Below are 27,145 nucleotides of genomic sequence, written 5' to 3' on the forward strand. Positions count from 1 at the left end.
ACCTTCTGGGAGCTGTAGAGTGATGAAGTCCTCCCTAAGCCTTCTCTGCTCCAGCCGAAAACACTCCCACCTTCCGCTACGCGACACGATCGATAAACATTTTTATATCCATACAGTCACAAATTATTAAGTCTCTGCCGCGTGTTCCACGGAATCCCGGGGTTCCAGCGCGGACCGGGGCTGCCCGGGCCCGCCGCGGTCGCGGCCCTTGGGGCGGTGCGTCACTGTCGCGCGCCGGCGGCCGCCGAGGCCCCGCGCCAGGGGCGGGCCGGGGGCGGGGACGGCGCCGCGTCAGAGCGGGGAAACGAAAGCGGCGGCAGCGGCCTCGCGTCCTGCCTCACCGCGCCCCGGGAGCCCGAGCCCTTCGCAGCCGGAGCCCTTCGGAGCCCGCCGCCTGCCGCGCTTTCGCCGTGAGTGCCGCCCGCTCCAGCGCGGCGCTGTCCGCCCACCCCGGTCGTGTGCGGGTCAGCGCGGGGCGCGGCCGCGGCGGCTCCCGCGGTCTCCCCGCTGCCCGCGCTCCGCCGGCGGGGGGGTCTCGGCTCGGCCTGTGGGACCGGGGCTGCGCGGCGGGCGGGGTGACGGCCGTGAGGGGCAGGGAAGGCAGTGGAGCTGGTGAAGGGTTCGGAGGGTAAGGACTGTGCGGATCGGCTGAGGGAGCTGGGGGTGTTTAGCCTGGAGAAGATGAGGCTCAGGAGAGACCTTATCGCTCTCTGCAACCCCCGGAAGGAGAGTGTGGCCGGGGGGGTTCGCCCCTTCTCCAGGCAACCAGGACAAGAGGACACAGCCTCAGGCTGCACCAGGGGAGGTTTAGGCTGGACATCAGGAGGGATTTCTCCACAGAAGATGTGATTAGACCTTGGAGTGGGCAGCCCAGGGAGGTGGTGGAGTCACCATCCCTGGAGGTTTTCAAGGAAAAACTGGACGTGGCACTTACGGCCATTGTCTGGTTCCCATGGTGGTGTTCACTCGTGGGTTGGGGTCCATGACCTCAGAGGTCTTTTCCAACCTAAACGATTCTGTGGGAGGCCGGTGGGGCGGTGCAAGGGGGCTGTGGGGCATGGCTGGGGATGTGGAGGGGCTTTCTCTCGCACCTGCGGGGCTCCTGAGGGACCGGGTGTCCCTAACTTGTGCCTAATTTTGCATAGTTTGAAATTTGTCGGGAAGACAGGTGTGCTGAGGGACCCTTAGTGGGGTTTGGAGGGTGGGGGTCTCGATAGGGAGCTGGCAGAAGTGAGCTGAGAGTGTTGGCCTCTCATTTGGGTCTCTCAGAAGAAATATAAAATGGCTGGTTTGTTAGAGATAAACAAGGGTAAAAAACAAAACCTTCAATTGAGGCAAGAGCAGATAAAGGTGAGCTGTCATTAAAAGAACTTCTGGTGGAAGGGAGAAGATTTCTTAGCCATAGTGCAGTGAGGTTGTGGGATCATTTTGTAGTCAGAGTTGTGGGGGTAAAAAAAAGATTTGGCCTTAAGCTGTTTGTGGAAATAAGTTTGATAACTAAAGGTTTGAATTGGTGACCTGGGGCATCTTTTATAGCCCAACAATCCTATGTACAATAATAAACACTAATCAAGGTACAGTTTAATTTTTTTTTCAGTTGCAAGGAGGTTTTAGCATTTTTGCCTTTACACTTTTCCCTTTTCTTGCTTGTTGTCTTCTGCAAACCTGCCAAGCTGGCTTCTATTAACTCCATCTTAAGCATTAGACCTCTCTGAGTTCACGCAAAATTTATCAGCCACATCCAGAAGCTGGATATTTTGCCAGTGATTCCTGGTGAAAAACACAACTTCACACACAACTTGAGCATGCATATTTAATAAAGTTCTTTTATAAAAGCTGTGCAGAAAAGTTCCTTTATTAATTAAGATTTGCAGAGGTGAGGTCAGAGTTGTTTGGAGTCTTGTGAGAAATTGGTTCCACCTTGCATAATCTCTGTTAGATGGATCTGACATTTTTTCAGTGTGTTTGGATAAAATGACTCTTTGATTCAGTAATGAGCTGCCATATATTTAAGTTTATAACTTTAATAATTGTCTACATCTGGGTTGACTTCATCTACGTGCATTTGGGGATAAGTAGGTTGTAGAAGTGATTTAAAATTCATCAGTTATAGGGGAATTTTCATATCAGTTTCCCATTTGATTAGTTAGACTAGATGTTTACAAAGGTGAGTTCAAAAGAAGCTAACACTTTTACCTGAAGACATTTAAGTTGAAAAGCCTAATACTGAAGAGCATAAAATGATCTATGCCACCATGCTGCTGTGCATTACAGAAAGTTATGCTTAATGTTTGCCAAGTGTGATCTTCTTCTTTTAGCATTTCAGGAAAACATGAAGAGAAGGACAGAACCCGAATTTAGCAGCCCCCAAAATAAGCAGAAGAAGAGGATAGAAGACTTGGGATTAACCCTCAGTTCTACTTCAGATGATGAAAATCAATTCAGTAATCATACCACTCAAGGTAAGGTTGGAGATCGGGAATGTGCTGCTGCAGGGGATGTAAATAATAACCAGGAATTGAACCTACATCTCCTGAATCCTAAATCCTGATTGACAGCCTGAACTTCAAGGGTATACTCTCTCTTTAGGAAAAAGGCTACATTATTTCTTTTCACAACCTTGGATTGGTGTGAATTCTCTTAGGCTTTTTAAAAATCTTATGTAAACCTTTTAATCTGGGAATTGTGTGAATTCAGACGTAGAAAACTGGATTTGGATCATGACGTGCATGATCCAAGGCTCTAAACATTCTTGTCATATTGATCTTTTCAGTCTCAGCAGTTATTTCTGGTTTGGAAACTCAGTACTCAGGCATTGTGGGTGTTACACCATAAAGAAGCATCATAATTTTGTTTAAAAAGGAAGAAAGAAACCAGTAGTCTTACCACATTTCTGCAGATGGGAGAAATTGAGATGAATACAATGGAGCCAGCTGGTTGGGGCTTCTACTTTGTAGGACCCTCTCTTATGCTGGCTCAGTGTGATTTTCCCAGGGGACAGAGTTGTGAGAGCTCACAGGTATTTCTTTTCAGAAAGATCTCTTGCAGAGTTAACTCATTGCCTACTTTTTCTTGGAGTGTGCTGTCTCACCTGGAGCTGGGATGTACTGCAGATGAGGCATGTGACCCCCACAATTGGTGTCGCTGTTGTGGGACACTCTAAACTCTCCCAAGGTGGTACTTCAGGTTGCCTCACTGTGTGCCTGCTATGTCAGAGCCTTGGGATTTCTCATGGTCATGAAGTGTTCAAGTGCCTGAACACATAAAGAAGCCTTCCCTTGTGAGAATGGAAGGGGTGTGTGTGGAAGATGAGGGGGTTGGTGTGGGAGTAGCTGTAGTTGCAGGATATATATAGTGTGTGTACCTGTCTGAGGAGGCCAGAGGTGCAGCATGTAAGAGCTGGGGTAGGGAATGCTCTGTGCACTCAGGCCTGAGCTAAAAAATTCAATCTGATGTTGTTTTCATTTTTTCCCCCCCTTTTGATTATTGAGTTCATACATGAATCAAAATAGGCTGTAAGCCTTAGTGTTTAAGAAACAAATTATACAGTTCAGTTAATTGTTTATTATTCTATTACACCCATTGTGGTTTCTAATGAAAGAAGGGAGCCTGGGGAAAGAAGTGATTTAAGATATACTAAGCCATGCTCAGCTGAGCATGGCTTAGCATATCTTAAAAACAAAAAGAGTTGTAAAGTGACTCCATTGTAACTTATGCAGTAGGTAATTGTGTTTAAGGCACTTTGAGTGTCTAGCAAATAAGACAGGTAGCAGTTAGCAAAAAGTTAAAAAGCAGGTAGCAAAGTTAACTGAAGCTCTGTACTGAAGAAGCAGAAAGCAGTAACTGACCCTAAAGCAAAAATCCTTTGTGAGTGTGTTCTTAGGTAAAAGCTCTGTGAAAGAAACAGGAATATATCTTGTGATAGATATTTGAAAATCGAGATGGGTACAGAATGTTGCAAACACGGGTTGAATCAGAGCCTTCCTTTTTGGAGCTGGAAGCCTCAAATGTTCATACTGTAAAACTCTAATGTAGTAGTTATGTGGGGACACAAGTCCTGAATCTTAAAAACTGATTGCTCAGCAACAAGCACTGAGGACACATTGAAAGGGTTTTAACTACAGTTATATATTTTACAGTAGTGTCTTTCATTTTTGCTTCACTTTCTTGTAATGGCCTTTTTTTGCTGATTTTCAGTTGTGTCCTGTTACTTCACTGATGCTCAGTTTTCCAGAACAGGAAAATACAGAGATCTGTGAGTTGAGAGAGAAATAGCCTGTGCTTTGTCTTAAATTAGACAAATCTAAGAAAATTTCAATCCTTCTTTTTAAGTATTTTAATATCTTTTGGGGTTTTTCAACACTTCTGTGGAACTAAATTATTCCTTCTTAAGAGAAAAACAGAAAAAGATCAACTCTGCTAACAATCTTCAGTGTTTTATGTCAGGAGAACTTTTGTAGTTCAACTTCCCCTATTTGTACAAACCAGCACAAAATTATTTCTAGCACTTGGCAAACAAGGGAGCTCAAGAGGCTGAGGGCTAACACAGTGCAAGGCTTTGCCTGCTGTGAATTGCTGCTCCTGTAGTCTGTATGAATTAGCTGTAGTAAGAAACTTGTGCCACTGCTTCATCCTCATAGTGATATTACCCCAGGAAAACCAGAAGGACTCATTGGATTGTAGGGTCTCCCTGGGCACCCAGCTGGTACAGGGCAGGCTGAGACAAATGAGACTGCTGGGATTCCTGCCCTGATCCCAGTTATATCCTGCCTGGAGCGAGTACATTTGGGCATTTCACAGCTGGAGAGTAGCAGTGAGGACTTTACAGCTCATACAGGCCTAGGTTCTTGTCAGTAGATCCCAAGGTGGAACTGGGCACAGACAGAGCTTCTTTATTTGTGCCCATGAAGGTTCTGGTGCATCAGTTTCTGGTGAGGAAGGTTTATTTTGAGTGCTTGCTATGTGTGTTGATATTACCTTGACTGAACCATTGACTTAAGTTCTTCCTCAAACCTCTCTCATGGTATTTTAAAAAAGATTGGTGTCCTCTGACCTCATCTTTCTTTTAAGTTTGTATCTATCTGTAAACTCTAGAGGTGAAAAACTCTCTCACTTGCTGTAGTGAACTTGGGAATCCTTACTAGTTAACTGAAGTATCATAAATGTAGCTTTCTCTTCTTTCTGCAGTGTTGGCCATTTGGTAGATGCCTGTGTACTTGATATGAGTTTCTGTATAAGTTAGGGATGAATTTGCACTTGTAGTTATGGATATGTAAGAAAATTCAAAATGTTTCATCAGGATGTAATTGTCACTATTCTCATGAGAGAATCCCTGTGGCCCTTCTTAGCTCCTCAGGATCATAGCAAAGGTCAGGCACACCACAGTACTATTGTGGTCATGCTGTGGCTGCTCTGCTGTGTGATGGGGCTTGCCCAGCCCTCTGTGGGGCCTGGAATCCATGGGGTCAGAGAAGCTGTGTGCTTCCCTGAGGCAACAGGAAAGATAACCAAGTGTTGGTTGCACAGGGTGTGTTATATTGCACCTGTAATTCATTATATTAATTCCTGTAATACATTTGAGATACTGAAGTGTCCTCTGTATGTGTTCAGAGGATTTAATGAGTCTCACTATATTCTAATGTGATTACTGAGGTATCTTTCTTCCATTTTATTTTTATTTTCCTTCTCACTTTTTTGTTTGTTTTCAGAATCTTCCAGTAGCACCAGTGGCTCTGACAGTGAGGGTGATGAAAAAAGACCAGTCTTCAGCAATGAGTTCAAACAAGACTCTCTTGTGGAGGGTACTTCATCTCGCTACTCAATGTATAACAGTGTCTCCCAAAAGCTGATGGTAGGTCAAAATAGTTTTGGACCAAACTATTAAGAGCTGATGAGAGCAAAGTGAAAAGATCAATTTGTTATAAAAAAAACTTTGATTCTGATCCATTTTGTAGCAGGGTTCTCTGTCTTTTATATCCTTACTGTTTTGTACATACATGAAATTGACTGCATCCCCATGTTTTGTTATTGTTCTCTTATTGCTAAAATTTACTGAGAGAAAACCTGAAAAACTAGCAGATAATGAACATAGTTCTTTTAACCTAAGAGATATGTATGTGTTTCAGGTGCAATGTCTTGCATTCCTCCTCTGAGTTTTATGTGAAGTTTTAACTGGTATTTGAAATGCATCTGAATGCATGTTCACAACAAAGAATATCATCACAACATGAATTTTTTTCTATACCAATGTCTTTTTTTATGAACCATTCATGCTTACTGAAGCCTGTGATGAATGGCTCCAGGCTCCTCACTACTTTTCTCTCTGAGCAAGCTCTTCCCGCATTACTGAGCCTTTTGCTGTCATTTCAAACATCATTCTTCAGATCTAGTTTTTTTGTATCCTGCCTCAGTGAAGTGAACTCACTCAAAAGTCCTGAAAGCTGCAATTGAGATTAAAAATGCTCAGTGCCTTCGAGTCACTTCAGGGCGATGTGCCATTTTCTGCACTACTCTTTGACCTCAGCAGCAGTACAGAAACTCGAGTCCACTTTTCTCAGAGTGCTCCCTTTGCTCCCTTTTTAGGCCAAGATGGGCTTCCGGGAAGGAGAAGGTCTGGGAAAATATGGCCAAGGCAGGAAAGATATTGTTGAGGCCTCCAATCAGAAGGGAAGGAGAGGCTTTGGCCTGACCCTCAAAGGATTTGATGGGGAGCTCAATGTTGATTGGCAGGATGAGCCAGAGGTAAGTACTTTCTGTTTTAAGCCATTTTTCTTGTTGTGTTCAGCAAAAACTGGGTGAAAGAATGTGTAAACTGTGGTTTTTCTTGGCAGCTGTCTCTTTTCCAGTGTCTCTAAACTGTACTTTGAGTACTAGACTTCTGTTCTGCCTTGAGTAACGGACTCTAATAAAGGGGAATGTGGTGAGGGTTTTTTTTTTTGTTGGTTTTTTTTTTTTTTTTTTGTGGTGGAGGTGATTGAGGTTGTTTTTTATTTTAAAAATGAATAAGACATGTTTTAGTCCAGGAGGAAAAAACTCTACAATTTTGGTAGAAAAAACTCTACAGTTTTCTACACCATGACTTGGTGCTGAAGTCATGGCATAACCCCTTATGCTAGCATTGGGAGGCAAACTTTTGGGGAGCAATTAGTTTTTATATTTTTCTAGTAAAAACATCTTTGGCTCTTCCCATGACTTGTGTTTGCAGCCTAGTGCCTATGAGAAGGTGGACTGGTGCCCTGAATGTACCACAGAGATCCCAGATGCTCAGGAGCTGAAGGAGTGGATGACTGTGGGGAAGGTAATTTTGTATGTCTTGGTACTTACCAGCCTAAGATAAAGCAGGATACTCAGCCTGGGCCAGTTGCCCTGTCAAATAGCTGTAGAATAGCATGAACTCTGAACAACCTCTTGAGGTTGCTAGTTTAGCTTCCTACCTAAAGCAGATCCAGCTAGATCTGATCAGGTTGCTCAAGGCCTTGTTTAATGGAATTTGGAGTATATTCAGGGATGGAAGCTTTACAGCCTGTTTGGGCATCTATTCAGTGTTTGACAACCCGATGGACAAAAGAAAATTTACATATGGCTAATTAGCATTTTTTTAATGTGGCTTTTGTCCATTGTTTCTTGTCTTGTCACTGTACATCTCTAGGAGCCTAGGTCAATCTTTTCTGCCTCCTGTTAGGGACTTGTCCCATTGTTAGGTACAGCAATAGGATCTCCCTTTCTGCATTCTGAACAAACTGTTCTCAGCTTTTTCTCATATACCAGGTGCTTTTTGACCCTTGTCATTTTGCTGGCCCTTTTGCTGCTTTTGTTCCAGTGTGTCCATTCTTATACTGGGGAGTGCTTAAACTGGATATAGTATTTCATATGTGATCTCAAGATGCCTAACATGGGAGAAAATTCCTCAGCCTAATTGCCACACTGCTGCTGATACAGCCTAGTGTGTGATTGGCAGCCTTCATGCATTATTGGTACATGCTGCATTCTGAAATGACAATAGCATGCTTGCTAATTGCTCCCTGTGCTCTTGTCCTGTTGCAGAGGAAGTTGATGATTGAAGATGAAACAGAGTTCTGTAATGAAGAGCTTTTACATAGTGTCCTGCAATGCAAGGTGAGCCCCCTTTTTAGAGAGGAACTGAAGTTTTGGGGAAGCAAGTGAAATAAATAATTAAAGAGGACTGAGTAGTTAGGTAATTGACAAGAGCTCAGAATGCCCTCTGTCACTTTGATGTCACTGGGATGACCTAGCATCCTTTTTTATTTTACTATCTGTTCAGCAGCCTGTTTTGAATCTCAGCCTTCTGAGAGATTTTCTTGCTATAACTGCAGCTGGCAGCTAAGTCCCCTGCAGCTGCTCACCCATTCTCCCACCAGCAGGATTGGGGAGAGCATGGGAAGGGTAAAAGTGAAGAAAAGTCATAGGTTTAGACAAAGGCAATTTAATAAGTAAAGCAAAAGCCACTCAATAGAAGGAAAGCAAAACAAGGAATTAATTCAAGGAATTAATTCACTGCTTGCCATGGGCAGGGTGATCAGCCGTCTATCTTCAGGAGAGCAGGGCTCCATCAGATGCAAGGCTTACTTGGGAAGACAAAACCCTAACTCTCAATGTCCTTGGCTTCCTCCTTCTTCCCCCAGCCTTATATAGTAAGCAGTATAGGGTATGGTATGGAATATCTGTTTGGGCAGTTGGGGTCACCTGTTCCAGCTATGTCCCCTCCAAACTCCAGAAGAATGCATTCCCCACCTACTTGCTGGCAGGGTGGTATGAGGATCAGAAAAGGACTTAATGATGTTCAAACGCTGCTCAGAAGTAACAAAAACATCTCTATGTTATCAACACTGTTACCATCACAAATCCAAAATGTATCTCAATACTAGCTAATATGAAACTACTACTATGAAACAAATTAACTCTACCCCAGGCAAAACCAGCTCGGAGGGGACAGAAAGCAGTGACCCGCCCTTAGGCCGACGGAAGGGCTAAAGTCTTGACTAAACTAAGGAAATGAGTTCCCCTTCTTTTCTTGTCTGTTCAGTCTTTCCTCCTAGATTTTATCATGCCCTTGTATACAGCAATAGAGTGTGTGTTTATATATGTGAAAGAAATACTTTAGGCTGGGACTGCTTTTGAGGTGGCTAACCATGTTATCAGGCTCTGGAGCTATCAGTACAGAATTTGTCAGTGTTATTAAATTTGCTTAAGAGCTGAGGTGGCTTAGAAGAAGAGCAAATATCATTATGAGACAGAAAACCATTTTGTATTGGTGAACCAAATCCTGCATGGAGTTTGCTGTCTAAGGAGAGAGAAGCAAGAAATAAGACATGCTGATGCCTACCTATCCCTCCAGCCAGTGCCAGGTCCAGATGAGCTTTGTTTCTGTTTGTGCAGAGTGTATTTGATGAGCTGGATGGAGAAGAAATGCGTCGAGCCCGAACAAGGTCTAACCCCTATGAGATGATCCGTGGAGCTTTCTTCCTGAACAGGTTTGTAGAATGTCTGGTACTGCAGTCCCTTCCCATGTAGGTCCATTTGCAGCTGAGGGAGCCAAGGATGAAACTTATCAAGGCCCTATTTATGTGTTCACAGGGCTGCGATGAAGATGGCAAATATGGACCATGTTTTTGACTACATGTTTACAAACCCTAAGGACAGCCAAGGGGTGAGTTCCTCTAACTTTCAAACAGCAGTGCTTTCTCAGAAAATGTGGAAGGTGGGAAGAAAGGAGAATCTTTAGGATACTAGCTGTGAAAACAGGTCCTTGAAAGATTCCTCTGAGCAGTGTAGTTTATGATGTATGTGGTTTGACTGATGGGAGCTGTTACAGGTCAGAAGAATTTCCTCAGTTTCCTTTTGCAGGTGCCTTTGATAAAGGAGTATGATGCAGAGCTGCTCTACTTTGCTGATGTGTGTGCTGGTCCCGGAGGCTTCTCTGAATATGTCTTGTGGAGGCGCAAGTGGCATGCGAAAGGATTTGGCATGACCTTGAAAGGACCAAATGATTTTAAACTGGAGGATTTCTATTCTGCTTCCAGTGAGCTCTTTGAGCCTTATTATGGTATGTAGTGCACCCATGAGTGTTACCTGATATTTTTGCTCATGCTGCAGCCTCTGTATTAGTGGCAGGACTGGTATCGATACCAGCAGGGGGATCTAGGAGAAGCCTAGGGAACCATTTTGCAAGGTAGAAGGGGGCTGTCATTGGAGAAAAGGCTTGAGGTTGGTGAGCTTGCATGTCAAGAAATTTTTCTGAGAAGTAATTTTCATTTTTTCAAAATCATTTGCATTTCTTACCAGTCTGACCTGGGAATATGTTTCATTGTAGCAATTGATATTTGAGTTCTTTGCTTATCTGAACATTATAGAGTGCTTAAAGATTGCTTGGCAATGTTCATCTCACATCACTGATCTCAGCCTGAAACAGTGAATGAGATGACTTGTCATAGAATCATAGAATTGTGTGGGTTGAAAGGGACCTAAAATCATCTAGCACCAACCCCCCTGCTGTGAACAGGGACACCTTCCAAGGGACCAGATTGCTCAAAGCCCCATCCAAGCTGGCCATGAACAGAGACTGGGCATCCACAGCTTTTCTGGGCAATGTGTCCCAGTGACTCATCACTCTGAGTAAAGAATTTCTTGTTAATGTCTATTTTAAACGTGCCCTATTTCAGTTTAAAGCCATTATGCATTATTCTCTCACTATATGCCCTGATAAAAAGTCCCTTCCCATCTTTACTGTAGCCCACTTTAGATACTGAAGGATGCTTGGACTTCCTAGAGCCTTCTCTTCTCTTCTCTAGGCTAAACTGCCTCAGTGTTCTCCATCTATCCTTATGGGAGAGGTGCTCCAGCCTCCTGATGTGCCCAAAGATCTATTAGCAGAGCCAGTTAGACACCTCATTTACCCAACTGTCAGCATGTTTCTGTATCAGACCTTCCTAGCTGTGCTCTCATAATTGATTGTGGGCTCTTAGTAAAGATAAATAAAACAGATTTGGGCTAGAGGCTGTATCTGAATCACTGTGACTAAATGAGCTGCTTAACCCAAGGAGGTTTGTTATTTTAACATGTTTTACCTAGCATTGAGAAAGACTGAACAGGTGTACACAGACAATTGCTGCATCTCATCTCATGCATTGTAACTAGTTAATACTGATGATGTGTTTGAGCCCTCTGTCTGCCTTGCCTTTAGGACTAGAAGGGGAAATCCAAGGATTGCTAGTATTTGTGCTTCTTATTTCAGACTATTAAAGAAACTGGAAGGTGACTGTCGTGTAGAGCAGGGAGTTTGCTTTTCTGTTGTTGTGCCTTGTGTGGATTTTTTTTTCTCTCCACCACTTACTCATGTTGGCTGCCACTCTTACACCTGACTATGAGCTCTTAGTGAATGGTTAGTAGCACTTAAGGATTAGATCTTAGTTAAAGTGAAGGTTCATGGCAAGGGCAGCAAGGCAGATAAACACCTTGGCTGCAGTGTTTGGATCTTCATAGTTCACAGCAAACTGGTGTTACGGAGAGGAGGACATACCTGGAGAAATTAATAGCCCAATGATTTTGATTAACTTTCTTGATCCCTTTCTGTTATGCTATAAAGTCCAGTGAGGTGTGTACAGACTAATGGGAAGGAAGTAGCCTGGCATGCTATTTCTGTTGTGAAGAATGGTAAAAAATTCCAGTGTCACTTCACTTACTGACAGGATGGTTGTGGGGAGTTTGGTTATCAAAACCATATCATGCATCCTGATCTCTTCTGCTTTCTAGTCCTCCAGCTGAGGTAATAGAATCTGTAGTTGTAGAAGATTTACAGGGTCTAATACTAAATAGAAGTTCAGGGTTACTTGAGGCACAACTGGTAAGCTCTAGAATGCAGCTTAGCTCAGCTTTCTAAAACAGCAGCTTTAAAAGAGCCACAGAGGAAAACTGTATGAGTATTTGTGCACAAATCCTACGTCTCTTTCCCTACTCCCTTTGTAAACTTGTTCACAGTTTTTTGGGGGTGGGTTGCTTTTTTAAAGCTCAAATTACACTGTGCTTGAAAATAGGCTATTATGTTTCTTTGGAATGATTAGAATTCTTAGTAGAAGGTTACAAATGCACAATATAAAGAATTTTGCCTTGTCTGTAATAACATGTTTTTAACAGGTGAACTGTGCAGTGCAGTTGGACCTTATCTTTTCATTAGGTTCAGCTATGTGCCACTCCTGCTTGGATGAGAATATTATGTTGTCATATAGTCTTCATTTGTCTTGTGCTGAGGCTAACGTACAACTCATCATTTGAGCATGGTTATTGTATGGTCTTGTTTCAGCCCCCCAGCCACTCAATCTGAATAATTTTTCTGAATTAAAAAGCATCTTTGGTGGTGAACAAAGGACTTTGTAATGTTTATTCCACCTATCAAGGTCTATTCAATTTCTGACTAAATGTTGATTGAATACAATAGATCATCTGCACATACTGATCTTTTATTTGTTCTTGCAAATGTATTATTGATTGTCTCCTTTTTTTCTTTAGGAGAGGGTGGGATTGATGGAGACGGAGACATCACTCGATCAGAGAACATTACTGCTTTCCAGAATTTTGTTTTGGACAATACTGATCACAAGGGAGTGCATTTCTTAATGGCTGATGGGGTTGGTTTATTTCTTTTTCTTCTTGCACTAAAAAAAGCCTGACAAAACCGACACCTTTGTCTGCATGCAAGAGGGTGTTTGACATGTGTAGCTACAATTATGAAATTGTACAAGCCTTGCCATTAAAATTTCTAGTGCTGATTCTTCTACTTTAAACAAACAGAAATGATCATGATTCTGTTATTTAGTTCCTCAGAATCCTTTGCTTGACCAACAGATTTGTGGAGATACTAATCATATGCCATGCACTTTGCAGGGTTTCTCAGTGGAGGGCCAGGAGAATCTGCAAGAAATCCTGAGCAAGCAGCTCATGCTTTGCCAGTTCCTCACAGCACTGTCCATTGTCCGGACAGGTATGTTCTGTCCATTAACCTTCCTCCTTCTCTGAGGTGTCTATGGCACTAGGGAACGTTGCTGTACAATTTTTATTAGTGCCTTGAAGTCTGCTCTGCCATGAGTTGCACAGAATTGAATGTGTATGCATAAGTCCTGAGATGGTTGTCACAAAGCTGAGAGATGTGGCGAGAAAAATGAGCTAATCTGTTGTGATAACTGGGCAGTCTACCTGAGATTTATGGCACTAGCTGGACCAACTTCCTCAATATCCCAGCTGATTGGAGCTGAGTGGTGTTTATCCAGTTCTTTCTTTCCTCTAGCTTTTCTCCTTTAAATCTGTCATCTGTGGGATAAGAACTAATGATGCCTTACCCTGTCTTAGTGCACCTCATTGTTGGTAAATGATGAACCTTACACTGTGTCTCCTTCCGATGGGTCCTGTCTTCCACTGAGTTTAGTTAGCCTTTGGCACTGATATAGAAGACAATTTGTAACAAAATGATAATTTGTATCTTATGCCCTATGTTTTGAGGAACCTGAGGCAATGATCTACTAAGGAGTAGTCTCAAATGTGATGTGATAAAAGGGGCAGCTTTCTTTAAGTCTTTCCTACATGGGTAGACGATAGTTCTGTAAAAATGATGATAGTTCTGTTTGCTTTTTGCTTGGGGAAATTGGGAATCTTGTTTGAAGGAGAGGGGCAACACAGACTCTTTTCTCTCTAGATGGCAAGTTGTTCTGTTCAGGTAACATCTATTAGTCTTTTCCTCTAGTCTGAGGTTCCTTGTTGCATATATCAGGGCTCCTCTTCCCTGGAGGCTTTGGGATGGCATACTGCCAGGCTGTAGGGCACAGTCTGGGCCTGGAAGGGAAGGATGGGGGGCAGATAGGAGGTTTGCTTGTGAGACAGCCTACGTACCAATTAGATTCTTGCCAAGGGAATGCTTTTTTCTCTTTGCTGCAGACACATAGGGAAGATGTTTCATGAAGTCTTGCTGGCCCATTTCATAACTGTGTTCTGGATGCTGTTTAATTGCACAAAAACTCTGTTACTAGTTCTGCAGAAGGATTGAGGTGCTCAGTATCTCCTTATTTCCTTATTATCTCCTGGCATCAATGTACTTCCTCTTTTTTTTACAGGAGGACATTTTGTCTGCAAAACCTTTGACCTGTTTACTCCATTCAGTGTGGGTCTTGTTTATCTGCTGTATTGCTGCTTTGAGAGAATTTGCATCTTTAAACCTGTGACAAGCCGCCCTGCTAACTCGGAGAGGTGAGATGCTTGAGCATGAGGGCCTTCTAAAGAGAGCAATCCTCTAAATACAGTGATAGATGGATTTGGGTAATCTTAGTGGAGGCTTTGTGACCTGCCTCAATTAGCAGGTGTCTTGGAGGAGGAAACATTTTAGCTGTTTGGTAAATTATAGACAAGGTAGAGATGATATTTGCCAAATTACTGTTATGGGAAGGAAGCTATGGAACTGGGTATGTAACAGATCTTGTTTTGCATGAAACAACTATGGTTTCATGAAGCCAGAGGATATATGAGAGGTTGGACATGAGCTGGCACTGCGTGCTCACACCCAGAAAGCCAGTTGTATCCTGGGTTGCTTCCAAAGCAGCATGGCCAGCAGGATTAGGAAAGGGACTGTGCCCTGCTACTCTGCTCTGGTGAGACCCATCCTGCAGTGCTGCATCCAGCTCTGGGGTCCCCAGCACAAGGAAGGATATGTACCTGTTGGAGCAAGTCCAGAGGAGGAAAACCAACATGATTTCAACGATGGAGCGCATTTCCTATGAGGAAAGACTGAGAATTGGGATTGTTCAGCCTGGAAAAGAGAAGGCTTAGGGGTGGCCTAACTGGGGCCTTCCAGTACTTGAAGGTACTGGATGATCTTTAAGATCCCTTCCAACCCAAACCATTCTATGATTCTGTGATATTATCTGTGTTTTCATTGTATCTGTCAATTTTAGCAGAATTGATTTACTACTTGGGGGAGATATGTCGGGGGTTTTCATAGGGTTGCATTTCCTTGTCTTTCCAGAGCTTAGAAAATGTACGATGACTCAGTGATAGGTCAGTTTGCATCTTCCTAAGGATATTCAGGAGGAAAGAGTTCCTGGGGTTTGGGAAGCTCCCCTTTAAATGGGAGTGTGGCAGAAAAGTTGGCTGTGTGAAGGAACCGATGTCTGTGCCTTGCTGTGCAGGTACGTGGTGTGCAAAGGCCTGAAGTCAGGCATTGAGGATGTGCGGGATTACCTGTTCACAGTAAACATCAGACTCAACCAGCTGCGCAATTCCGACGTGGATGTGAATCTTATCGTCCCGCTGAACGTGATCAAAGACAACCAGGACTTCTACAATTACGTTGTCCAATCCAATGAAAAGTGAGTTACTGTGGGTGATGAAGGCTGCTGGCTGTAGGCAGATTAATTTAGCGTGGCTTTCCTGTGTAACTTCCTACACTCATGGAAGTACTTGTTGATGCTGCCACACTGCTCTGCTTTTGTTCCCTGAGAGACTGAGCAGAGCAGGGGTCCTTGTGCAGACAGAAATTCTGTATTGCTGTTAGTGACTGTTTGGCCTCAGAGAACTGTGTAGAAAAGAAAATACTGCCTAATTTGTTCCAGTGATCTTCCTGTCAGTTTGAATCATGTTGGCTAAGATCCCTCATTGCTCTGTGAATCAGACTGGCTTCCCCCTGTTGTCCCAGCACTCTTTCTTGTTTTGAACAGTAGAACAATGTTGGTGGTGATTAATTTGCTCCCTGACTAAAACTTTTCTTCTCTTTTAGCCACTGCAAAGTTCAGATAAAGGCACTAGCCAAAATCCGTGCCTTTGTTCAAGACACGTGAGTATATTCCTCTGCCTTTTGGTGAAGATTGAATTAACCTACTATTAATGAATTGTTTTGCCCTTATTAAATAAGTTATTGATTTGAGATGGTACTTGTCTTGGCCTTTGGAGCCAGGAAAGTGAAAAGTGCTTTTAGGTAGCTCAGTTTGTGTCTCCACCTGAGTTATTTGCAGAGATGTGTGGGTGGCTGGAGGAGTCCTGAAAACTGATGGTCTATTATCACCCTTGTCGAGAAGGCTTCCATGCATTGGATGATTTCCAGTTACCATAAGTGAGCTTGCTTCTTACCAGGAATGTAAGCAGAAGAGTAACTTGCAGCTGGTATTTTCAATTCAACAGTAACCATCCAAGTTGAGTGTGGGTCATAGCTGTTCATCTTTCCAGGGGCAATTCAAAACATCTATGTTACAGACCTAGAATTACCTAAAGTTTGATGTTAATTGCTTGCATAAAAATAAAGCCATTGCAATGTTTTCCTGCTATGGCTTTTCTGCTCAGGTGTTATCCAGACATAATAGGGGGTAGAAAGTTGAGAGAATATGGTAGTTAGAAATTGTCTTAGAGCTGATTCTACCTTGAAACTGTAATTTGTATGGCCTTCAGCAGGTTTGCACTGTTATTCTTAAGTAGGTCTGTGTACCCAGCTCTTGGAGATTAGCATAAGTTTGTACAAATACATAACTTAGTGAAAATATTTATACCCAGTGGTACTTTCATGGAATGAAGGGATGGCTGATAGTCAGTAGTGCAAACCATGAAACAAAGCTAAACACAGGAACTGGAGGGTGGGGAGGGAAGACAGCAGCCTCTTTCATACAACCCTTTTGTGGAGCAGTTCATGTTTGTTGTTGTCAAGCCAGATGCTGAAAGTTCCAGATTTTATAAGGCTGGGATATAAAATGCTGCAAGATCAAGGAGGCTTCACCATCTTTAACAGTTTGCTGTCTTTCTTTAGAACGCTGGTTGAGCCACGGCAGGCTGAAATCCGAAAGGAGTGTCTCCAGCTATGGGGGGTAAGTAAGGGGTCAAGCAGGCAAATTGTGAAGGTGTCCTTGCTACAGTGAAATAAGAGTGGAGCTGCAGTAAAGATAGGACTTTCTAGACAGAGGTTCAGTATCTTGTCTTTTGGGAAAGTCAGAAAGCGTTTCAAGCTGTTGTGTAATCAAACAGGATGTCCCTGATTTATTGTGTGTGGCTTAACTGAGCAGGCTTCTTTGCAGTTGAGAATATTTCATTGTACACAGGGTGAACTTAGTGCCTAGATCCCAAGCAGCAGAGCTTTCTAAAAGGTCTCATTTTATGAGTCTGCAGTTTCTGTTTCCTAAGCTTTTGACTGCAGTGAGGCCATAGATATGGCAGTTAGTTTCACAGGCTGATGGTGTGTCTTTGATGAAAGGATATTTCATCAAAACATGCATGACATCAAAGGTTTAGACGAAATCTTTCTGGAGCTGCCGGTTGGTTTCTGTGAGATGTGGCATGCCTACATTAAATTTGCAAAACATGTGAGACATTTTATTTGCCACATGACATCTCTTCTTCATCTTGAATCCCAAGAGCAGGAGTTTCAGGGGCAGACTGTCCTGTCATATATTGAAACCAGAAATGTTCCTTTCAATATGCCAGAGAATTAGCACCCAGTATCAATTGTTTGAATTTGTTTTCAGATTCCTGATCAGGCTCGTGTTGCTCCTTCATCTTCAGATCCCAAGTCCAAGTTCTTTGAGCTGATTCAGGTGAGAGCTTGCCTAGAATCCTTTCATACAAATATAACTTTTTTTTCATATTAGAATTAAGAGCTGAAGAAGCTAGTCCTGGATTATTGCTTCATGTAGAAGTTATGTTTACCTGCGTGTTGATGTGTCTATCTTGCCTTTTCCATATTTTGCTCTTTAGGGCACAGACATTGATACCTTCAGTTACAAACCCACTCCTCTGAATTCCAGCACACTGGAAAAAATTCGCCAAGTGTTAGATTACCGGTGTATGGTGTCTGGAAGTGAGCAGAAGTTCCTCTTGGGGTTAGGGGTAAGTGCTAAGAACAGTCTGGGAGTCTTGCTGATTAATTTCAATGCTACTATTCTGCCTTGCAGTTTCATCCCATCTTTTTCTGCCCCTAAAGGCCTAAAAGAATCTCATCAGCAGTACCTGAGACTGCTAGTTATTTATGTTTCTTTCTCCTGATGTCACTGCCTTTCACACTAATTAACCCTTTTTCTATAATCTCAGCCTACACAGAGACCTGCACTCCTGCTAGTGTCTCTAATTATCTTCACTGTCCTTTTAAAGGTGTTCTATTTCTGGTTCTTTGTGTGGGTGTGAAAAGTCACTGGTAGATTAGAATTGGTGTTTTTGTTCCTTTGCTGTAGAGGTTAAGATTCTTCCTTAAAACTTATGACAAAGAAACTGCCTGTGACAGCCTAGGACAAAAAGATTCTCTGAGGGTTGCTCTGCAGTTAGAGGTCTCTTCTCCACCCCTGCCCTCGGGAAGCCTTGGCTGAATCTGACTCAGTCTTTATGTACAGAAATCACAGATCTACACCTGGGGTGGTCGCCAGTCAGACCGCTGGACAAAGCTGGATTTGAAAACTGAGCTGCCACGAGATACTCTTCTCTCTGTGGAGATTGTTCATGAGCTGAAAGGAGAGGTAGGAACCTACTCTCTCTTACCATTTTGCTACAAAGAGCAGTTTCACTTAATCTCTGTACGATACTGCAGAATAAATGTTCCATCTGTGCCGGGTACAAGGTGGGCTTTTTTTGTAAAAGATCTTTAGAGTAACTATTTTGGATTAAGTTCTTTCTGTCCAGTCCTAGAAATATGAGCCTTCAACATTGTTTTGAAAACACTCTGGACCTACCTGATGTGTTGCTGTTCTAAGTGGAGCTGCACATGACACTGCCACCATGACTTCATGTATCTGTGGGTCTGTGGGTACATAACCGCTCAGTAGTGACTGCAGGCTACGGGGAGAAGATCCTCGGGGTATATTTACAGTGTAAAGTGAAAAATCCCAGGTGCCTGGGAAGTTTCCCTGTCCTCTTGCACCTCAGGCAAGGATACTGTAGAGTACTGGGCTTTGTGATACCTGATAAGGCACAGATAGCTGGTGATGGCAGCTGTGGTCCTGCCCTCTCTCCCTCCCCTAAGACAGAACTGGGTATTTGAGATGCACCAGTTCTTGGAGGATGCCATGTTCCTGTATAACGGGCAGCAGGGAATTTGTGTGCTTCTAATACCTGGAAAGGTGCCTTCTTGCTAGAAGAGATGTCCTGTCAAAAAACAGGCTATAAATCAAAGCTGAAATATCAACAGTGTGAATAATCAATCTCTGTATTGCTGTCCTTAGGGGAAAGCCCAGAGAAAAATCAGTGCCATCCACATCCTTGATGTCTTGGTGCTGAATGGCAATGATGTTCGAACACAGCATTTCAACCAGAGGTATGTAGGTTCTATACATGTGTAGGAGTGACTGGGAAACAGTGTTCAGACAAAAAGCAGAATGCTGAGCATGGGGAGACAAGTGCATTCAGCTGAAACACTGCTATAAAGATGAACTGGGAATGAAGCTGCTCTGAACTGAAGTACATATAGGCTTTTCCAACTGTATCTTCTCTGTGTATGAGGGCAGCTCTAGTTCTTTCTTAGCTTAGGGTAAGCCAGGCATGGCTAGGGTAAACTGACCATTCTGGGAATATGAATGACCTGAGAGAGAAGGAGCAAACCACTCTGTTTCCTTCCTCAGGGACATAATGTCTCTGCTAATCCTGCTAGCCTGATAAATATATCAGTGTTCAACAGCATGAGGACTAAGAGAGTAAGCTACGGAGACTCATTTGTAATGGATAATAGGCAGTATCATTGGGCACTGAATTGGGAGGGTGGAGTGAAAAGAAATCTTGCCAGACCCATTTGCCTAGCAGTATGCATGTCCTGAGTTGTCAAATCACTTACTCTGTTGAAGCTGTTCCCTCCCTGCTGTGCCAAAGGCCCCGTTAACTTGCTGGGTTCTCTTTCCATGTTCATTCAGGATTCGGCTGGCAGAGAAGTTTGTCAAAGCTGTTTCCAAACCCAGCCGGCCGGACATGAACCCCATCCGGTGAGTGACACCTCCTTCCCTCAGCCTCGCCTGCCTTGGTGTCAGTGTGTGGAGGACATGAAGGGGTATTAAGTTTCAGGCTGAAATTCATAGTTCTGGTATGTTCTTTGGAAAGAGGCTAAAAGCTTTTAGTACATTTAAGGTAAATATTGTTAATGGAGAAGTTGTGCCCTTCTTTCACATGTCACCTTTCATCATCGGTGGATTGGCTGGTGTTGATTCCAAATGTGTGTGATGGTAGGTCTAGTACCCAGTGAGCTTAATCATTGCAAAGAATTCTCTCCTTGTCTGCCCTGAAGGGTCAGCAGCAGTACACTGATGCTGACTGTTAGTAAATGCAGGACTGACCAGCATCTCTGAGGGCAAGGCTTTTGTTACAACCCCCAGGAAAGTTCCTGACAAAGGGTTTCAGCTTTGGTTGTCTCCTGGCCTTCTATTTCATTAATTCTACTGCAGTGTAGCATAAGAGCACCACTGTGAAGGCATCAGTTACGTATTATGGACAAAACAGCTTCTCATTCACAAGCTGAAGTGCAGCAATATCAGGAAAAAATCTGCAGGAAGGGAAAGAGGATCTTCTCCTTAATGGCTTAATGAAAGGTAACGAGTGGAATCTCTGCCTAATGACAAATGGACAATTGTAATAATTGGAGGGACCCAAAATGCTGGGGAAGGCTGAAGGTGAAGTGAGGAAGAGAGCTGGGGAAATGGATTGTAGAGGGGTCGTTTTCTGCTTTTGTGGAAAGGTGTTAAAGTGTTCCTGCTGTGCTCTTTGAAGCCTGATGCTTGTAGCAGTATGTGAGAAATGAGTGGTTGGGGTGTCCAATCAGAGGCAGTGCTTTTTTAACTTACTCATTGTTTTTCTGTATCTCAAAACAACAAAACCAGTTTGATGTAATGACAGAATGAGGACTCAAAACAATCTTTACTGATTTAAAAAAAAAAAGCTCTTTTAACCTCAGTCAGGGTAACTAACAAGTTTGTTGTACCTCTGAGGATAGTAATGGTGAAGATCAGATTGTTAATTTTACTGTGAGGCCAACATGTTGAAGCCAGAACATGCCTGGGACTGAGCTTGGTCAATTTATCTGATGGGAAAACAAAAGCACCTGACTTTCACTGTTTTCACTTTTCTGTATAGTCAACCTGAGGTAAAAATGTACAGTTGCCTTAGCAGCAAGGACATTTATCTGCTGCTTACAGCAATCCAGCCATGGGCATGCAGGTGTCAGGTTTTCTCAAGCCAGGAAAAACTAGGCACTGAAGCATAAAGATAGAGGAGATAAAGAAGGGTAAAGCTCAGTTGAGCCTGACTACCTCATGCTATATTAAACCAACAATTTGTCTGCTACCTGTAGCTGGGCATAAAAAAAAAAAAAACACAGTTTAAACTTTTTTGAAATAATATTTTTGTCTTGTCTTCCCAGAGTGAAGGAAGTATACAGATTGGAAGAAATGGACAAGATTTTTGTGAGGTAAGCATTTGGTGCAAATAAAATGTCAGGGCCCACTGAGGTTATCAGTCATTGTGCAGAGCAATGGGAGGGAATGTTCTGATCTGTGCTAGTGGGGTCATGCAGAAAGAGTTGTTAGAGCTCGTGGTGGCTGCTGTTCCTGAGATGCTGCTCACTCAGAGCATCATTCTAATGCTATAGATGTGGCCAATGCACTTCATAACAGTTGGAGTAGCAACAGTGCCTGAGTTTGGGTGCAGAAGTATCAATGACTTCTCAGTGGCCTGAAAGGTCAAGAATTCACACTTGAAATAGGAACCCTATTTGGATTAATTATGGTAGCTTATCACAGATTTTTCACCACAGCACTCAATTGGCAGCCTGATATAGACAGGTCTGACTGGTTTCTCTTGTCCTGGATGGAAAGGCAAAAACTCCAACTTTTCAGGGTGTGATGATTTTGATCCTATCCTGTGCAGTGCTGTCAGTTCTCACTGTGACACTCTGGGGAAGGGGATGCAGGTGGTACCAGGTGTGTAGAAGCACAGTAAAGGAAGGAACACTCTCTATCACTGCCTTCTCTCAACGTTTAGGTTAGAGATGAAAGTCATCAAGAGTTCAGGAGGAATGCCCCGGCTGTCCTACACCGGCCGAGATGATCGGCATTTTGTGCCCACAGGACTCTACATCGTACGGACTATGAACGGTAGGAAAGAGAGTCCCCACTCCCTCTCAGCTTTTCTTTGTCTCTCCAAGTAAAAAGTACTGACCAGGCTTGTTCATCTTGTAACTTGGTAAAAAATGAATGGCAATATTCGAATGGCTAGAGATTAAGTGTTTGCATGTAATGGGGGTAGCTTGGATTTGGGTGAGGTTTAGGGTATTATATGTAAGTTTTTGTGTTGTGGGTTGATTAGCTATCATGGGGGTAATTCCATTTTTTTTACATGACTGACTACTTTTTTAATGAGATCACAATTTTTCATCAAGATGTTTTCCAGAGTAATAGGAAGTGGAAATACCCTGTTTCAAATGTCAGCTTCTAAATGGAGGGAGATGGGGTTTTTTTTTTGTGAATAGAGAACAGCTTGGGAAGCAGGTTGTCTTGGGAGAAGGAAGGAAAAAGGAGTAATGGAAGGATCACAGTTACTCTTATAGATTCCTCCTCCCTGCTTTTACTGTATGTCTATTTCTTCTGTGATTTTTTTTTTTCCCTCTGATCCCTGTAACCCCTCTGCTAGATCCCTGGACAATGGCATACAGCAAAAACTTCAAGAAGAAATTCTTCTTCAACAAAATGACCAATGTAGCAACATACAACCTCCTTCCTGAAGCCATTGCACCCTTCCAGTGAGTATGAGCCAGAGCTGAGGCTATGGATGAGTATGTGTCTGCCAGTGTGTGTGTGTGCCTGGGTGTTTGGGAGGGAGCTCTGCAGGGCTGTGTCCTTGCAGTCGTTTGCAGTGCAAGTGTAGCTGATCACCAGAAGGGTGTGCTGCAGGAGCTGGCACCTTGTCAGGCTGTCAGGAAACTGCTGATGTGGAATCATGGATTTTGCAATTAATGGCTATGAATAGCGAACATGTCACAACTTCGTTCCTCTGTGTGCATCAGACTACAAGTTACTGAACCTCCTGCATGCAGGGAAGTAGAAATTGAGCCCAGCAACTGTAGTTTGCTGCATCTCTGTATTTAACATGTTTGGTTGGAAGTTGCTAATTTAAAAGCAAATCCCAGCTCATTTAGCCCAGGCTCTGAATAACCTGTGGGAAGCTGGGAGCTTTTTTAAAGAGAGTGAGAGAGTAAAACAGTAGCTCCTTGGGAAAGGATGGAGTGGCATGCCTTTGGACAGTTATTAACATTGTGGCTGCTGAAAACCATCCCTATCTACTGAGTACTAGGCTGAGGACATTACCCAAGTACAGCAAATCCTGAGTCTGGTGCCTCAGGGCTCCTGGGTAGAGATGTTCTGCACTACTACCATTACTCAAGACTGTGCCTCTGAGTAAGAACTTGATATGAAATAGCACTCCTGATTTTCTCACTTTGAACCTCCTTACTGTCTTAGAGCAGTGCTTTCAAGAATCCTTAAGCGTTTCTTCATGTGGTGAATGGCAGAACAGGCTTAAAAGGAGAGGCACATGATGCTTTTTCCCTCAGTGTGTCAGGGTGGGGTTAGTTCTGCCTATGTACTCTGAAATAGACTAGCATGAATCTACAGGAATGGCTGAGGAGGTGGAGGGAGTGCTTGTGTGGGACTCCAGAAGGGATGTGTTGTGGTTAGTGAGTACTAATATGTCTATAATTAGCCACTGACATGTGCTCTTGTCGCTGTGCTGGTACTGCTTTGTTAGAACAGAAGCATTAAATAAGCTATGAATATTAAGTGTCAGTAATTGTACAAAACTAAAGGCTGCTGTGTTGGCAGTAATTAGCAGCTCTGATTTCATTATGGCTGGGACTGTGTTGATGCAGTGAGGGAGGGCTGTGCTTGATGGATGGAGTGGGAGATGGCATTGTAGGACCAGAAGTCTCAGCAGCAAAGCAGGGCTGTTATTTCACATGAGGGGAAGGAGAGAATGATCCTAGCTGCTTTTGTGCCGTGGGAAGTGCTGTTTGTTTGCAAAGCTACATAGGACAGCTGTTACTGATTATGGTAGGTATGTGGTGAGGGATTAGGTTGCTGCTCCTGGCAGACTTTCTAAATTCTTCATTAAGGTCTTTCCATTGCCTGCAATGACAGTTTCATCCTCTGAGAAACTTAGGGGGAGGTAGGGTTTTCCCCGAGTGACCTGACTCCTTCCAGCAAATACTGAACTGAATTTGAGTGAAGCTAGAATTAACAAGTTTGTTTCCATGGAAATCTTAGGCTTGGCTGTTGCTGTACTTTGAGGGCTGTAGAGTTTGTAAGGTGAATGAATAAATGCACTGGTCTTTTCTAAGGCACCTGCTCTGAGTATTCCTGTGTGGCTCTCATAGCAAGGGCAGCTGTCTCTCACTGGGATGGAAGTGTTTCCTTTCCCTTCCCTGCCAAACTAACCTAGCTCTCCTCTCTGCCCACAGTGTCTGCCATTACAGCCGCCTCTTCTGGGAATGGGGGGAAGGTGTCAAAGTGCACGACTCTCAGAAAAGACAAGATCCAGAGAAGCTATCAAAGGAGACTGTTCTGTCTTTCATCCAAGCACACTACCCCTAACCCTGCTCTCCTGAGGGTGCAGGGAGGGGCTGAGCCCAGCTTGGACTCTTCAGGGACTGATGGGACTGGGAAGGCTCCACAACTTCTATCCTGATATTCTCCAGAGCAGATTTCCTGGAGATGATGGAACCAGGGGATGGTATGCAGAAGGCACAGGATGAGGCTTTGCCCTGGTAGTGTATATAAGAGTATAGCCCAGGTAGCACCTGCTGCCAGAGTACCCAAGGTAACTCCTGGAGCCGAGGCCTAATGTCCTTTTGTCCTGACCTACTGCATGCATGAGGCCAAGGGGCTGGCAGCTTTCTGTGCTCCTATTGAAATATTCAGCAAGGTTTGTGGAGCTCTGTGTGTGCCAGAACTCCCCAGGCTTCTGCTTCTCTTGCAGTGTGGGAAGGAGCAGAGATGTTTTGATGGCAGAGCTGGGCAACAGCACATTGAAGAGGCCCTGCATTGCTCCTGGCAGCTCTCTCCTTGGCCTTGTCAAAGGCTACACTATCCAGTGGAAGGTGTTAAGTCTTTGGTGAGCTGTGAGCAAAAGTTATATATTCTTGTCAGTGTCTCCAATGCTTCTGTTTATCAAGGCACTCAGCTAGCCACTGGCAATTCTTATGTGATGGTTCCCTGTTGGAAAAAGGCCAATGCAGGTGATGAGTACAGTTCCTGGCATAGATCTGATGTGCTCACACCTCTGCAAGCTGCTGTGACAAGGATTTCCCGTCTCCAGGTTAGTGACTGATGCCAAGCCAGCAGCCTGGGGCTAATTTGTGAAAATGTACCATGGTTGGTGTATGTGCTTCATGGTACTTCTGAGACCAAGGTGCTTTGGTTCTTAGTACTTAACATTATTACCTAAACCTTCAGCGAGGAAAGTGGATGTGGGAGGGAAGACATAGAAAAGCTAGGATGCTGAAGTCCCTGGAAGAAATGATGGGAATGTCCAACTCAGTTAAAAAGACCCAGGGCTTCAGTAGAAAGATATTTCAACTTTAACCATGTAGGTTAATAAGAAGCAATTCCTGTCCCCTGACTGTACCCACTGGAAAGGTAACCAGACTTTCCTTTTAAAATACCAGACTGGCTTTGAAATCCTCTGTATCCTATTTGACTCTGGAACTGCATCTGAGATGAAGGCACAGAGCCAGGAAACTCCTCTCAGTATGGCATTTGTGTCAAGACTTCTCCATGCACTTCTGTGCCAGGCTCAAAGTTGGCTTCTGTTGCATGTTTTACCTTCATTTCTGGTTTCTGTGGCACTTTGCCAAGTCTTCCACATAAATCAGAAGATAACACATAGTTGAATGCTTTGGGATAAACAGCAAGATAGTCCAATTTTTGTTTTGTTTTGTTTGTTCTTCGCTTGTTTTTAAACACTGATTGGCAGTAGGGAGAAAAGTGATTTAGGGGTTTATCTGAACTGTGCCTTAAGGAAAGCTATAGTTCTATAGCATCTATAGCATTGTTTAGACTGTCTTTTTCTCCACATCCATATGAATGATTTGAACAAACCTGTGCAGCAAGACATAGAAACCTTGACTTAGACACAGGTCTGTCAAAGCAGTTGAAGGACTGCAGGCTGTTAGTGCATCCTCTTGGCTGATCTGTAGACCCTCTCTGTTCTCAAACATTGGTAAAACGTGTATGAAAGAAATGGTGGCTCTTCCCCCTAAACAAGAGGTGTGTCATTAGTAGCTTTGTCTTGGCAAAGGCACTTCCATGAGGGATGGGGAGGAATCTCTCCCAGTGGGCAATAAAGTACCTCAACCTCTGGTGTCCTGCCCTGTGTACAGTTGGCTTTTTAAACCAACCAGCAATTTGAGTTCCAAGGACCTCTGGGGACTGCCTTGAGGCTGTTCCAGTGCCAGCAATGCATGCTGCTCCCTCTGCCAGGCTCCTTTGCAGTGTTGTGTCCTCAGCTCAGAGCTTTGACTCCTGGGGGCTGGCAGACAGAAGAGTGACTAGGAAGTAAACCAGGATCAGTGTAGGCCTTGGAGGGTACAAAAAAACTTGCTCAGTCTGCAGGCTAGCTTTTATGAATAGATGCTTTGTTTATTCAGTTGTCGGTAGTTGCTTATTTTAATTTGCTTTTATTTTTATTTTTGATGCACTGAACCTTGATTCTGAATCTCCCTTCAAGAAGGCAGGCATGAGCCACCAAGCTACTTGCTTCCCTGCTGAGGGATTATGTTGGGAAGGGCGGGTGAGGAAGGTCTTGCTGAAGGGAGTGTTTATGTATGTTAATTACACAATGTATTGTTATTAGGCTTTGTATCATTTTGTGTTGACTTCTGTGCTTTCATGTTCTATTACCAATACAGCTCCTTTAGTTCTCAGCAGTCCTTCTTTCCTTTGCTTCCCACACAATTTGGGCCAGCAGTGCCTGTCAGTGTGGCAGCTGAGAAATGTCAGCAGAGTTAAATATTCAAGGCAGTCTATTTTAAAAGTTTTTGTGGCAAGTTTAGAGCATTGAAATGAGAGGGCATTACAGGGGACAGTCTCTGGAACTCCTGCAGCATGGGTAGGCTCCTGTTCCAGTCAAAGGAAGTACATTCCAGGCCACAACA

The 27,145-nt window shown here is 43.6% G+C and overlaps 1 protein-coding gene across 2 annotated transcripts; it reads left to right on the forward strand.

Annotated features, from left to right (window-relative positions):
* The first annotated feature begins 298 nt into the window (after positions 1-298).
* CMTR1 (cap methyltransferase 1) lies at positions 299-26,914 on the forward strand. Of its 2 annotated transcripts, none has more exons than XM_063151999.1 (24): positions 299-410; positions 2,319-2,462; positions 5,709-5,851; positions 6,583-6,741; positions 7,205-7,297; positions 8,044-8,115; positions 9,397-9,491; positions 9,595-9,667; positions 9,865-10,063; positions 12,523-12,641; positions 12,898-12,994; positions 14,118-14,250; positions 15,186-15,365; positions 15,773-15,829; positions 16,790-16,847; positions 17,502-17,570; positions 17,731-17,862; positions 18,360-18,482; positions 19,185-19,276; positions 19,866-19,934; positions 21,362-21,409; positions 21,982-22,094; positions 22,630-22,738; positions 24,452-26,914. In XM_063151999.1, exons 2-24 carry the CDS (start codon positions 2,333-2,335, stop codon positions 24,582-24,584), a joined length of 2,496 nt encoding a protein of 831 aa, XP_063008069.1. In that variant the 5' UTR covers positions 299-410; positions 2,319-2,332; the 3' UTR covers positions 24,585-26,914. The 2 variants fall into 2 exon arrangements, with proteins under 2 accessions (XP_063008069.1, XP_063008068.1); XM_063151998.1 differs by lacking the exon at positions 299-410 and adding an exon at positions 550-628.
* The last annotated feature ends 231 nt before the right edge of the window (positions 26,915-27,145 follow it).

This window comes from Melospiza melodia, chromosome 3, assembly GCF_035770615.1.
Source record: "Melospiza melodia melodia isolate bMelMel2 chromosome 3, bMelMel2.pri, whole genome shotgun sequence".
Classification (NCBI taxonomy): domain Eukaryota; kingdom Metazoa; phylum Chordata; class Aves; order Passeriformes; family Passerellidae; genus Melospiza; species Melospiza melodia.